Below are 15,533 nucleotides of genomic sequence, written 5' to 3'. Positions count from 1 at the left end.
ACAGATGTTACAGGTCGAATTACCAGCCCCTACCTGAGTGCTTGCCATCCGAGTAATGACTCCGGCTTCAGCAGAACCCATTTACCTGTCAACAACGTTTAAGTTCATGGGTCCGCTTTCAGAAACGAGGCAGGAGTGTCAGTGCCGAAATTGCTAGTGGCTGCAGGAAGTGTCACCGACTTTAACAGGGACAAGAACAGGGTCACACTGAACAAAGATGTCGCTCAGATTGCATCAAACTGCAGTGGGAATTAGATTGGGTCCTCTGTATTTTTATAAGAACAAGATAATGCTCTAAATGAGTTCACTTATTAAATAATTTCCATTAATTTTGATTTGTCCTAGTTTTTCACAGACAACGAGGCTCCCCTCAAAGGGTTCGTTTAAAATTGTGCTGTCATTGACACAAAGATATTTTGCAAGGTCCACAGGAAGCTTCCATGGACATCTTGGAAGATGTGTGCATCTGTCCACACACCATGCCTTTCCTGGTCTGCGTATTTTCTTGGATGGACAACACGTACACAACCCGTGACTGTACCAGCTGTGGTACACTCCATCCACCGTGATGGACAGCTAAACTCCACCACAACTGCTCCCTCACTCCCCCTCCTCAAAGGGGAAGGGGAAGGAAGGGTTGGAGCGAGTCCTGATGTGGTGCCAGCACTGCTGAGCCACAGACACAACACAGGTGTTGTACCCATGCTGTTCTAGCTACAGATGCAGAGCACAGCACTGCATGGGCTGCTGCAGGGAAAGGTAACTCCATCCCAGCCAGACCCAGAACATCAGCAGAAGCAAGGAAGGTGTTACATTATGTGAACATGTGATTTTCCAAAACACGTCTTTTGGAGAAATTCATTCGATGAAGCAGAAACTGTTTAGGGAAAGGCAAAGCCCTTGAGAGACTGCTGTGGGCAGTTGCAAACACAAGATCCAAGATGCGGCTATGCCAGAAGAAGCTGCCATGGGAATATCGTTTATTAATTCCCACCAGGAAACTGTTCTTCCTCAGTGAGTTATTAGACACAATGCTTGATAATTTATGGCGCTTACTTTTGTAGACAATCTTAGCTGGTTCCTGATGTCTTTGCAACCCCTCCCTAACTCATCTGCCTTTTGTGGAAGCACATTTCAAAGTAGCTGCGTTAGGAGTTTGGCTCTAAAAGTGGAGCTCTAGGTCAAGTATATTATGTTTTTTAATGCAGGAAAGCCATGGACATTTAACTCAGTATTGCAGTACATCCTATTGTGACACCAGCTTGTCCTGCTAACCGTAAGCGTGCCTTATTGCAAAATACAAGCTACTTATTTTGAAGAGTTATGATTTAAAACTCTTCCAGAAAATAAATACTCTTAAAGATTGCCTGCAACATTCTGCCCAGCGTAAGAAATTACATTAGAGGGATCATTGGCATACATTGTCCTACAATCATACATTGTCTGCAGTGCCACAAATGAACATCACATGGGTACAAGTTAACCAGTTGCAGGTAGGAGTTGATCATTGTGTTGTACCAGCTAAATGTAATTCAATGCTGTTCAATGAAATTGTTATTTGTATGATGTTTCACAGATGTACAGGGCAGAAATCAAAGAGGGTCCTGTGCCAGGACTTCAGCTGGAGTTGTGTGTAAGGATTACTTCAGTTTTATAATGTTTGTTGAGGCAGCATGATTGGGTATGCACAGAGACATTCCAGCAGGCCTTGAAATAAGGCAGAAAAAGGGAAAGGAATACATGGTCTGCATGGTAAATGCATCAAAATATTTTGTTTACACTTGCTTTTAAATCCCATCTCCACTGTACTTGTATTTCTAAGCTTGCTAGAGCATTGTTTTAGCACAGCTGGTGCATGTTGGGGTACATGCTGGTAAGAATCAGTGCTGTGTACTGATCACACAGGATTGAGTTCAGTCTAAGGAGGATGAATATAAAGTTACATACATTAGAGTGGAAAATCTGAGTCTCTCACCTACCATTTATATAAACTATAACAACCCAAGAGAGAATGTTGCAAACATGTCTGATAAGGAAACGCATACCCCTGGTTTTCCTGTGCAAGGTGTTAGATTTAAGGTATGCAGTATAACACCAAATAATGGCGCAGAATTATCCATTTGGTGTCCTTTTCCCTGTCTCAGAAGAGATGTTGTAGCATTCAAGGGGACGCTGTGCAGAGAGCAACAGAAATAATAAAGGATTTTTTAAAAGCCTGCAAGGAGAAAGTTGCGGCAAACCTTTATCAGGGTGCTGTCAAACAGCCTAGTAAACATCGCAGAGGAGCTGTGGCTCTGTCTATCACATAATGAAATACCATAGGGGAGGTAGAGTAAGAATGTCTCCTCCAAGCCAAAGAGACCTTGTATTAAACTGAAAAGCATTTTAAATCACCATTCCTAATCTGCATAGTCACATCTTGGTAGACCTTCCCTCACTGAGTGTGATGTTAAAATACAATGTGTTATTGCAATTAGAACAGAAACGCTCAGGGACAGGCAGAAATCATGGAAAATCTACAAGTGATGTCTGCACAGAGTCACTGTAAGAATATCAAAGGGATAATTGGGCATTTCTTTTTCTGATGGAAGAAAGTCTTCTGTTGCCAAAAATGCCTTGAACCCATTTCAGTGTAATTCTGAATATGGTGAACCTACATGTGCTTGGATGGCATCTTAATTATGGGGATTCGTTCATGCAAAGTTTTTAATGAAGTCCTCTACATCAGCATGTAGCTGATGGTCCAGCTGGTCTGACGAATCACGAATGACAGTTTTTTTCATGAAAGACACTCAGTTTGTTTCTTTTTTTTCAGCTGTATGATTTCAGAGGTAAAAGTCAGAACAGAAGTTATTTAAAAAGCTGAAGGTTGTCTCTCTGGCCTGTGGAAAGAGGTGGGAATTTTGCTGTTAAGGCAAGAAATTTCTTAAAATCCCCACGGGGCTGCTGAATCACTTTTGTATATTGACGCTGTATTTTCAGTTCTCTCAAGGTTCTCTTAAACTCTGCGTCATCGGTGTTGAAAGGCAGCTGATGTCTGCATCCATTTTAAGCACTTTTTCCACTTGATCCTCAAGGTACCTGGGAAATGTGTCCTTGATGTTGGTGTCAGCTGTGTGGCTGCATGAGTGCCTTGTCCTATTTGAGGCTCCCCTGTACAAGGAAAACTGTAGGGAGCCACCAAGATGGCCAGGGGGATGAAGAACACGAGGTATGAGGAGAAGAGAAGAAGATTTGTTCAGGCTGTGGAGGAGAAAGAAGTCTGAGAATGACCTTCTTGCTGTCTACACCTGCCTAATTGGAGCTTATAGAGAAGATGGAGACTTTTGTGTTTTTCAGAGGTTCACACTGGAAATAAAAGGTCACAAGTTGCAGCAAGGGAAATTCCAGCTGCATGCAAGGAAAAAAAGTTTTCACAGTCAGCGTAGTCAAATGTTGGCAGGTGTTGATAGAGATGCTGAGGAGTCTCTAACCATGGAGGCAGTGCCGCGAACGCCTCGACCTGACTTTACAGCCAGCCCTGCGTCGGGTGCAGGGGTGGGGCTGCAGGCTTTGATATTCGGTGATCCTAAAACGCAGCTGGTTTTATCATGAAAGAGAGAAGGTGTAAAATCATGTTAGTGTGTGCACGCACTTAGTGGGAGAGAAAGGAACTGAAGAGGGGGTAAAAGAAATTATGAGGAAGTGGCGCGTATCAGACCTATTGTATGAGTAATGAAGTGATGAGGAGGGGAGACCAGAGAATGCTAAATTTCCTTATAAAGACAAAATCTATTTCACTATGACGTTTTGTCACCAGTCACTTCCCTCACGGGGCTCAGTCTTGGGCTTGCAGTCCTGGGCTCAAGCAGTTGCTCTGCAGAAGATTTTCTAGTCACGCTGTTTCGACATACTCCTCTGCAATTTACCAACCCACATTAAATTTTACTTTTTTAAGAAGTTCTCCCCTTTCCGTCGGACTGACGAGCACTTGCTCCAGCAGTTGGGACCCACAGCTTGAGCCCGGGAGGTAAGATCCCAGCACCTGCTGTTTTTTACACCCCTCATTGAGCGTACGAGCAGTTGAACTGCACAGGAAATTGTGGTCGCCATGAAAAAGAAGTGCACGTTCAGTATAAGCGTAATTATTTTCCAATTATCTTGTGCAGAGCATTTCTGCTGACCTTCGGGAAAGTATTGAGTGAATTTAATAGAATAGAGAGGTCCATGGCTGAGCAGAGTGGCAGTCTTTGGACTTGCATTCGATGGCATTTGATTAATTTGGCGGGTTATGAGATACTAATGAGCCGTTGTTTAGGTTGCAGAGAGGATCCTTGTAAAAGGGTGATTCTAATTCCAGCGGTGAGAAACACTGATTCTCAAATCTGATGTATTTTGGCCTGTATTGTGTGCACCACACTGTTAGGACATTCTTTGTAGGCTTTTACAAATTTGCTCTCGGTAAATCAAATTGATTCATGATTTTGGAGCATGATTGTAGTAGGGACTTCTGCTTAAAAAATCAGTAATATGGTGTGGTCCTAACATTTTATTTGCCTTTGAATATTTTGAGTGTTGAAATTGGTCTAACTTTCTTTGGGATTTTAGAACAGGCTTTAGATAAACTTCGACTTGCAAATGTCTACAAAAATCTTAGGTAGTGCCATTGTGAACAGGAACATTTTTGCACTGTAAGAGCTGTAGACTTGCTGTTTTTGTCAGGTAGTAGTTTCCTCACTATGTGCATTTGGTTTGAACACTGTAAACTGACTCATAAGCCTGCAAGCAAGTTGACTTTTCAGACAAACAGAACCTAAGGTTTTCGTAGTGTTGGCAGCCACATTGGCCGACTGACCCCTCACTGCTGCAGGTACTGAGTGAAGATGATCTCTGTCAAACAGTAGATGAGATGGTGCTGTCAGAGGTGCAGGTGGGTGCTCAGCAGATGGCTCTTCATCTTGATAAACACCCTGAAACCTCTTGTGTGGAGACACTCCAGCATGAACCACCTCCCTCCCCTCCCGCTCGTCAGACAGGAGGGGTTTGCCCTCTCAAGATGGCGCCAGAAGGGCTGTAGAGGTGCTGGCACCAGGGATGGGGCTCTTCTGGGTGAAGGGAAGACAAGAAACCCCCCTCTGTGGTGGGAAACTCCACCAAGAAGGGATGCTAGAGGCAGGAGGGACTGGGAAGTACCTGCTGGTAGTGATGGGGATTTCTGCTTCAGTCCTGACTGTGAGGTCCAGATTTACTTAGCTCAGGAGCTGAAGAAAGTGCTCACACAATAGGTCAAAAAAAAAACAACAAATCAAATCAAACCAAACCAAACCAAATCAAAACAATAGCAGGGATTCCATTACATTAAGATTTTTGAATCTGCTTCCTCAGTTGAAATCAAGTAAGAGTTTGGACTGAATACCTGTACGGCTACAAAATGTTTGAGGTCCTATATATAATTTGTTGTATTTAAACAAGTCAAGTAGTGCTGCTTCTTCTTCCCTGCTCACAAAATCTACCTTGCATGCCATCATGTTTTATTATGCCACCGATTTTCTTAAAATCTTGTTCCCTTCTAATTACAGTTATAAGCAGCCTAACACTCAGCTGCGTAGCATGAGCAGAGTTGTCTTGATAGAAATCCTACAGTAAAAATAATTACTATACTTTTTTAATTTATGAAAGAACTTCAGAAAGTTGAGTAAAAAGGAAGGGGAGAGGTCAGGAAATTATAAGGCATTCAGAAATGCAGCTGATTTTCACGCTCTTATCCCTTTATGCAAAACATCAGACTCCAGTGACATGCTGATACAAAATGTAAAGTACTCCTCAAAAAGAAAAATATTTATGAAAGAAAAATGAAATGGCATTTAGCATCCTGAATCCAGCTGTGCTGTAGGGCTCTGTACTGGTCATTCTGTGCATCTTTTCAGTCATCAAAGGGGAGAGCTGCAGGACAGGAAATAAATTGCTCTAGAGCTTGCATTGGTTGAGCTCAGACCATTTCAAAGTTGCTCGCTGTGATGAATTAACAACGAGCATTAATTACCAAGAAATGTAGGGTGAAACAGGCATAGGTGAGGCAAAGTGCAGAGGAGAGGGTCATGGGCTCAGAGAAGCATGCCATAAAGCCAAATTTTTCTTCAGAGGGAATGGGCACAAGAGGATTCAGCCTCCTCCTGTTCCACTTACTGCTGTGGTTTCCCAGTGTAGACCCAGAGACCCTACGGTAAATCCAGGTGGAATCAGTCAAGTGCAAATATATATTTATAATTTATATCTAAAAACAATATCTCCATCTCCTTTTTATGGCTGGACTGTGTTTTTAATATTTTAATAATTTTCCATGCATGTAGGAACCGTTTTCCTGCTAGTGATCTGGGAACACCATCCATGCTCTCCTTCTCTTGTATCAGATACTGGGTTTTTGCAGGAGATCGGGGTCTGAGTCACAGGATGCTGTGACCAGGCTTTCTGCCATCGTTTTGCAGCATGATGACTACCTTACGGGAACAGGAAGAGAGGCTTTTATCCGTCTGCCACAGGGTTTTGTATCCAGTCTGCCACCCTGGTCGTGATGGGGCAGGTGTGGGGTAGCTCCTCGTACCAGCATCCAAAGCAGCCCCTGGAGATGCTCTCCTCTTCCCCAACCATAGCGAGCAAAGGTGGGACTGGGTGGGTCAGGGCTTTCTTTCCCAAATAGGAAATCTGCTTAAAGACTGAAACTGTCAGTTAGCGTGGCTAGGGTTGAAAACCAGCTTCAGTCAAAAAAAAAAAAAAATCACCACAAGCTTTCAAAAATCAGAATTGTTCCTATTTTTATGGGGATGTGTTTTCACTTAAAAGCTAGCTAGGTTTTGTTGGTAAAGGGACAGAGAAGACAAGTTACCCAACAAAAAATGTACAGTTGACTGGCTAAATATTTTTCCTTTTTCAAGAAAAATTCTGGAGGCTCTGATTGTGTAAACAATATGCACATATATACAATATACACATCTCCCTGGTAGGATATATCTGACATAAAAGGACAATATTTGTGGGTTCACAGCTCTACGTCCTGAGTGCCTTAATTTCCCTGAAGGACTAGCACTCCCTACTGCTGGACAGTATATTGGAAAGAGTTCTCCATTCCTCTCTAAATTCTGTGGATTTTTCCTTCCTAAGGCCTGTTGATTTGTATTTGATTTTGGATTCATGCACTGCAGTGACAAATGAAGTCCTTTATAAAATGGAACATTACAAAAATTACGCATGGAATATCACCAAGTTGTCTTCTAAACAGTGGTAAATGTCTCCTCTCTGTGTTTCTTCAAATCCATAGTGAATTAAATTATGTGAACCTTAATAATCCCAGTGTCTGTATACACATTGAGATTTTGCTGTTACAGACTCTTGGCTTTTAAACTGCTTTTGAGGCAAAGATTGTCATTTACTGTGAGATTAATTGTGAATCTCTAACACGTATCAGGGAGGAACTAATCGCCACACCTTCCGAAAGACTCCTGTTTGTATTATATATGATGATTTAAACATCAAGATCCTACTCGGATTGAAGGCACTGTGAGATTTTGGATAAATTATCTATTGCTAATGGAACCAAATATGTTTCTACCTTAGCATTTAAGATTTAGTTTAGCATCGTTAAATAAGAAAAACTTGTTATCTATGTGTGTATCTGTAGCTATTTAAATAGGCAAATAGTCATACCACTAAGTGCATGAGTTGAAAAATGAACTTTTTAAATGAACCTCATCACCTGTTCAAATATGTTGCAATTCTTCATGCATCTTCAATGATTTTCAAAGCTGTTATGTGAGAAATGCATCTAATTGATAAGTGGCTCAAAACCTGATGGTATTTGCTAATGCTATCAGTCATGGTGAGTAGCTGGATAGCTGACTAACTAATCAGTGAGGAAAAAGGCATAGAGACATGTGGATTTTGTTTGTTATCATACATCACTAGCAGAAAAAAAAACTATCAGAAGTGTTGATGCAATCTGGCTGGAAGCTGTGACACCGATCTAGACTAAAAGACACTGATGGGACTGTGTGCTTGTCTAAGCTTGTTGGATTCCCTGGAGCCATCACCACAAATTATCACTACTCCAAAGTGGCAGTAATTCTGACGAAATTTAGTGTTAATGCTGCTATCCTACTTGGCTGTGGGTGCATTATGGATCAGAATTATTATTTAATCAGAACTGAAACAACAGCAATAGGTACTAACGAATGTATGAGGAGCATGCATGAGAATAGTACACGTGCCAAGAACACGAAGTTTCATGGGGAGATAAAGTATTCTGGATTATGGAAAACAATATGTTTTGCTGAATGCCAACAAGATGGTTTTGCCTCAATTATTTTAGTTAAAATTGTTTTTTGTTTTGGTCAATGAGCACAAGATGAAACTTTGAAATTGAGGAAGTTCTAGGCAATGCTGCTGTGGTTATAGCATCGATTCTTCTTTCAACATGAGATCCACTGAAGAATTTCTCTTTTTCTTGCTCCTTTGTGAGACCAAAATTGCCAACACTTGTCTGCAGCTGGACAACACTTAAAAGAGCCTGATTCATAGATCTTCTCTTGTCTCATCCTTAGTCCTTCCATACTGTAGAAAATATACTGATTAAGACATAATTTGAAGAGAAATGCACGAAAAAGGGGTGGTAGCTGTGTCAGAGGACATATGGACTTGTGGGGAGGACCTTATAAGAGAAAGGTAGAGGGAAATATTTCTGGAATGGACTATCCTATTGGGGATATTTCCATGAGCACACAGGAATGAGGAGGGTCCCAGGAAGAATGGGATAAAGAATAAATTTTCTGGCACTTCAGATATATCTCAAGAGTTTCTGGGCAGTTTTAGGGGCACTTCTCTTATTTCTGCCTGCTGGTGCCATTTTCCCAGGTAGGCTCTGCACGAGGAAAGGGATGCTGCTCCTGTCTGTCTGATACCAGCTGGAAGAGAAAGAGCTGGAGAAGTACTCTCACAACCCTTGCGGAAAGCTAGACATTTGGAAACTGAAATTGTGGATGAGAGAAGAAACAGAAAAGAGAAGGAGCTGGAGCTGTGAACTCTAATAACGCAAATGACACAATTTTGTGTGCAGGGACTTTTTTTAGGGGGGGAAGGGGCACGGTCTTGTGCTTCCCCATGCAATTCTAACAGCTGTATTTTGCAAGACTGAAATGCTTGGTGTTACATCACTTTCAGAAAAAAAAAATAAACAAGTTTGAAGAGAAGAAAGCAGAAGAATTGGGGAAATTCTGTGACAGGGAACACACGTGCAATCCATTATCTGGTCACTCTCCGACAGCTTAGAGGGGTGATCATGTTATTAGCAAAGTGCTAGTGCATTAACAAAATAAAGCCTTAATGGTATAAAATGAGTAGATATTAGTCATTTATTCAACTTTATCAACACCAGAGTCACGGTTATATTGATCCTGATCACTTAATATCTTTTTGTAGAATGTAATGCTGCCTCATGAAATTTGTTTTTTTTTGCTTTGGGGGAAAGTGAGACTTTAAGTGTATCTATCAAGTGCAGTTTTCAAGGTTTCAACGTCTTCAAGGTTTTCATTTTCTTGCCTATAATAAAGCTTAAACAGCAGAGAAATGGAGGGAAATATGAAACAAGGTAACCATTTAATATAAGTCATGGAAACCTTTAGGTTTTAATGGCTTTGCCATTTATTATTTAGATTGCATTGTGAATGCACGCTTTGCTAAGTAATACATAACAAGGCCACTTCGCAGGCTCTGGACTCAAAATCGAAAGAGATGAAGGTTTATCAATAGTGCTGTGTTTCAATTTAACAGTAATGTTAGGGTTTTAGTTCGTCCTTTACATTCCTGACAGAAAATAGTTTGTTATCAGATCTCCTAAAACAGTTTGATAGTAGATCCTTCTGTAAGGTCAAATAAAAGGAGGCTTATGGCATGGTTTTGTCTGGATATGACAGCAAGAGAAATAATGCTTCACAGAGGCTGTTCTGATACCTATTTTTTACAGTTCTCGGCAGCTCACATGAGACCATTTTGTCTTTTTTATGTAAACCTGTAACTCAACAGTCTTCTGTTGAGCAAGGAGTGTATTTGCATAACAGCTTTTTTGCTTTTGCAATAGTGGGCTTATTGCTGTTTGGCAAACAAGAATGAAGTGTCATGTCCAGGCAATGTATATTTCAGGTGTTCTGATAAAGATCTGAAGCTCACTTTGTCTCAAGGAGTATTGTTCTTCTGAATTTTTATCACCTTCCATTTCTTTCTTGTTGGCAGTTTCACTGTCAGCATCCTGCCTCCACATCCATGCATATGCTGACTTTCATCTTGTTCTCTCTGATGGACTTCAGTGCTTTCACTGATCTTCAGCCATGCCAAACTCAAGATCCTTCCTCCCAGCTGCTGATGACCTTCAAAGTCTCATTTGTGCTGATAGCTAAGCTGTTGTTTGCATTTGTTCCTTCTTAAATTCCCTTCCCTCTTGCTATCCCTCCCTCCTGCTCAGCTTTTCTCTCTGCTCCTTGTCATTCATCTCTGTGCTCAATGTCATTTCTCCTGTATCATTCTCTGTATTTTTTTCCCTGCATCGGTCTCATCGTGCTGATTTTGCAAATGTTTTGGAGCAGAGATGTGTACTTACAATGCCTTGTGGACTATCAGTAACTGGATCGTTCCTAGAGCTGTTAGTTAATTCTCTTGATGGGGTGCCCAAGGTATTTCAGGACAGTGAGGTGCTAGAAGTGTTTGACCTCTAGAAGCAAATTATTCTGGTCTTGGCTGATAAAATCAGAAGGAAGATATAGGGCCTGACCTTCCATACCATTATCCAGAAGCATTTTGCATTTCTTTGTGTCTAAATATAGTTTATTTTTAATGATCAGAGCAAAGTAGGCAGTTTATATACAGAAAAGAAGCTTTTTAAAAATGTACTTGCTTGTTTGCTGTCTGCTCCTGTCTGTTGCTTTGGACTTTTATAGCTGCCTCACTCTGGATTTTCCTATGTTCTGTTTTACTGCTTAAACAATTTCAGAAATGATAATGACTTTTAATAGCGTATAACACAGTTGTGTTTTGGAGCAGGCCATCACTGTACCTCCATCACTCAAGTACAACCAATCCTTGGGTGATGTAGGACCAGTTCTCACCCTGAGTTCAGTGTTCCCTGCTATGTGTGGCCACCTTTACAAAAGAATGGGCAATACCGACCTAAATAAAGATATCAGAAGGGTTCACTGCAGCAAAAACCCTCATCCTGTTATGTATTATTAGTATAATCTCATGTAAAAGATACGTACAATTAATAGGATTCTGTATTTAACAGGTTGGGTGCAATCAAGAAAAGACCAGCTTAGGTTGGTGATAAGTTTTGCTAGAGGCTATAAAACTCTTTGCAAAAGCAGTAGGCAATGTCCTGTTGTGTTTCTTCCCTGTTACGCTCTAGAGTCTTTCGTGCTATTAAAAGTTGTGTTGCAAACTGTATTGCTTGATAAAATGACTGGAGAAGAATTGGTGATCTTGCAGTGGAATATGGATTTTCTCGCTGATAGTGGTGCAATATTTTCATGCGTCCGGAAGCTTCTTAGGTAGTCTACATGCTGCAAAAACATGAAGAAAAAAGAGTAGTAGTGAGGAATTGTGCAGAAAATAGATGAGCATAACAGAGGAAGACTATGGATCTCATGGTGCCAACATAACCCACGTTGTTAGTGGATCACAGGGAGTTTTACAGACAATCCTTGAAAGCATCACTGGAATTACTTAGTACTTCAGTACCAAACATCAGCCCCATTGTGCTGAAAACAGCATAGACATTCATGGGCCCTGAGAGTGAGTGCCTTATGGATTATGCTGTATTCCTTTACTTACACAACTTGGAGGTAGTAGCTGAACAGATGTTTCTCTGGAAGCTGTTTCTAGGCCTTACCCCAAAATCACAGTGATGAGGCAGCTAACGCATGACACCACTGGGAGAGAGCAGACAAAAAGCCAAACACATGAGATTGCCTTTGGGCAATTTCAAACCCATTTCCATAGTGATGCTCACTGATAAGGAATCAATGCATGAGTTCAGGACAGCATTAAATGTGAAACCTGGATACACTGTGCACTACTCTGTGTGTTTGTAGAGGGCTGTAAAAAATCTGCCATTTTTTAATTCTTCCCTGAATATGTTTATATAAAGTTTGGAATCCAAGTATCCAGAATGCAATGGTGCTTTTAGTCTGGGAATGTGGTATTTCTGAATTTCTTTTCCGATATTTTTTTTAAACACTGGAACTGCAGCCACTGTTTTCCAAGAACAACTCAGGTTTCCATTCTATTTTATAGTTGTTTGCTTAATTAATACTTAAAAAGACATAGGACACTAAAGTCATTCTCACAAATACAGAATAATAAACAGGTTTTCTTCTGAATAGTTTTCTCCATGAGGAGATATGAGGGACAGCAGGTGAAGTAAAAAGCAAAGAGGTAATTATAAAGTGCATCTTATGGCAGCGTGTTGGATGACGTAACAAGCAGAAGTAAATTTTCCATTTCTAGGCACCTTTTTAAATAAAATAAGTCCAGTCAAACCCTTCCTCATGGCTTTGGTGAAAGGAAAGGCAGGAAAACTTCTTCCAGCCATCCATCCCTAAATCTTAGGCAGTGGGCAAGTCCCTAACCTCTTCCCACAGCCAGAAGGTGGGACATCCATCTGGGAAGCCTTGTGCTGCCAGGGCTGCTGAAGAAGCACCCTGAGCTATGACGAGTCATGTGTCCAAAGGGGGAATTACAACAAAACAGCATAATTTTGTTTGCTTTTCTCCGTAAGAAACAAAAGTGAGGGGTAGGATTTAATTCCAGTGAAGTTAGTATAAATAAAGCTGATGGGATTTTTAGTAGGATTTGGCAAAACAACAGGAGTGACATGGATTTATACTGCAGGTACTCAAGATTTTAACCCATCACTTGGTTTTGAGATGCAGAGAGGAACTGGGCTTTCAGTTATGAAGAATCGCTATGACAATTTGTATCATAGAATCATAGAATCATAGAATATCCTGAGTTGGAAGGGACCCTTAAGGATCATCAAGTCCAACTCTTGACACCGCACAGGTCTACCCAAAAGTTCAGACCATGTGCCTAAGTTCACAGTCCAATCTCTTCTTAAATTCAGACAGGCTCGGTGCAGTGACCACTTCCCTGGGATCTGGTATCCATGCTGTTAACTCCAAAAAATTAAATCCATAAAGAAAATCTCTCTTTTTTTTGGTGATGATTACAAACCCAAAAGGGAACTGCACGAAAATGAGTGCTTTCCTCTTGCAGATTTTACAGATAAAGCATGGCGTCGACAGCACACTTCTCAGAGGAGGAGATGGCAGAGCTCCGGGAGGCTTTCAGCAAAGTGGGTGAGTATGACCGGAAAGGAGTGCGAAGTTGTAGCTGGCTTTTTGCTCCAACGCTGACCATCCACGTTGAAACAGAGTTTACACCAGCACTGATCTGCTGTGTCACAGAAACCACAGCAAGTCCTGCCTGCCCCTGCAGACCTCCCAGCCAAAACCACAGTAGCACGCTACAGAGCAGTACTAGAGGCAGAACAGCAGATGTTAGGAAATAACTTGAAAAACCACCTATACAGAAAACCATGTTAGAAATACTTGGAAGTGTTTTCCTAGAAATGCTGTTTACTCCTGGAAAATGATTCGGAAAATAATAAGTTTTTACTTTAATGCAAATTGAGTACTCCCAGGGAGGAAGAGTCTACAGGGAACAAATGTGCAAATAGCTACAAAATTTGTAATCCCTTTACTGTGACCTTTTAAGCCCTAGTTATTTTTCAGCTGTGTGTTTCCTTTATGAGCCTTCAAAGGTCTCCACTGATTTGTTTCCCTTAAAGTCATGTGGATCTATCACTGTCTACCCAAATCCTCAGAAAAAGTCTCTCTCACAGCTGATTTACTTCTATTAACAGATCCGTCAGCCTTACTGGATTATGTGTTATCAGTTGTCCTTACTGATTCAGATGATCTTTTCATTTCTGAGCACACAGCAGTCCAGGCAAAATTTGAAACACCTGGTCATTGTGTGTGCCAGTGTACCCAAAGCACTGGGCTGTACCCAAAGGCTGGAAGGATGCTCTCATGCCTTTTCTAGACATTTCCCTCTTCAATTCCAGATCCTTTTGTTGTATGACTTCAGAGATGGGTGGGATGCACTCTGCAATCTGTATTAATCCAAGCTGCGGATGCTGACAGCTGAGGGCTCAGCCCTTTTTGCAGCATGCAGTGACTCAGTTTGCAGCTCACCACGCAGGAAATTGACACCCGCCTCTTTGAAATCACCTCTGCCTCTGGGCTGGGGAAAAAAGACTGCAGAATAAGAAACACATAGACAGATTGAAAAAAAAAAAAAAAGCACTTACCATCATGGGCAAAACTGACTTGGCATAGGCAGATTAATACAATCTTTTGCCTATCACAGGCAGACTAGAACAGTGAGAAACTAAAAGCAAACTAAAAACACCTTCCCCCCATCCACCCCCTTCCACCTCCTCCCCCCGAGCAGTGCAGGGGAACGGGGAATGGGGGCTGTGGTCAGTCCCTGACACTTCGTCTCTGCAGCTCCTTCACAGTCCCTCTCTGCCCCTGCTCCCCGTGGGGTCCCTCCCACAGGATTCTGGCACCCCCAGACCCCTGCTCCTGCGTGGGCTCCTCTCCACGGGCTGCAGCTCTGGCCAGCAGCAGGTCCCTTTGGAGCCACCTGGAGCTGGCTCTGGTCTGACATGGAGCAGCTGCTGGGCTTTGCTCACAGAGGCCACCTCTGCAGCCCCCTGCTTCCAAGCTCTTTGCAAATGTGAACCCAATACACACATGCATTTCCAAACCTCTTAACTCGTGACTTGTGATGATAATAGATGCAAAAAACAGGCCAAAATCACAAGTTACATCTATGAATACATGCAGATGCAGTGTCTAACGTAATATCGCATCAAGTCCATTTTCTTAGCTGCTCCGTAGGCAGGATAATCTCTCTATAAACCATGTGTTTTTCTGTATGTAAACTGTGAAAAGTCCACTGTATCCATCTAAACATAGCTTTGTTAAAACATTATTGTGTGTCTAAAACATGTAAATTCACCAGCATGAGTTTTTGTTTGTTAAATGGTGACTGTAATTTTTTTGGGGTGTAAATGCCACTGCAGTGCTTGAAAATAATGAACTTCAGGATAACAAATCTTTATATGTAATGTACACTTCTTCAGGTGAAATAAAAGCAATGGCCTTTGTGTGCAGAAAATTTCATTGGGCTGGTAGAGAATCTCAACACTCCTTTTAATTTTTGCAGATGTTAGTGGAAACGGCTTCATCCATGCCAACGATTTAACAGATGTGTTGAAGGCAGCCAACCTCCCGCTCCCAGGATATAAAGCCAGAGAACTCGTTCAGAATTTGACAACCACAGAGGATGGCAGGATCAGCTTTGATGAATTTATTTCAGTAAGTGAGATATTATTTCAGAGACTAAATACAGAAGAAGACAAAAAAAAAAAAAAAAAGACCATTTTT

At 41.5% G+C, this 15,533-nt stretch overlaps 1 protein-coding gene across 4 annotated transcripts in view; it reads left to right on the top strand.

Moving 5' to 3' along the window:
• The window catches only part of LCP1 (lymphocyte cytosolic protein 1), a 45,814-nt gene that overhangs the window by 12,563 nt on the left and 17,718 nt on the right, over positions 1 to 15,533 (top strand). For 3 of the 4 annotated variants that reach the window (XM_032190066.1, XM_032190058.1, XM_032190042.1), the window contains exons 2-3: positions 13,291 to 13,373; positions 15,313 to 15,464. In XM_032190066.1, the coding sequence (XP_032045957.1) occupies positions 13,307 to 13,373; positions 15,313 to 15,464 (219 nt within the window). In that variant the 5' untranslated portion in view covers positions 13,291 to 13,306. Of the gene's footprint in view, positions 1 to 3,827; positions 4,010 to 13,290; positions 13,374 to 15,312; positions 15,465 to 15,533 lie in introns of those variants that run through there. The other variant, XM_032190051.1, reaches the window with a different exon arrangement.

Source organism: Aythya fuligula, chromosome 1 (genome assembly GCF_009819795.1).
Source record: "Aythya fuligula isolate bAytFul2 chromosome 1, bAytFul2.pri, whole genome shotgun sequence".
NCBI lineage: Eukaryota > Metazoa > Chordata > Aves > Anseriformes > Anatidae > Aythya > Aythya fuligula.
Note: the sequence above shows the minus strand (reverse complement) of the source record. Positions and strands in the feature narration are given on the sequence as shown.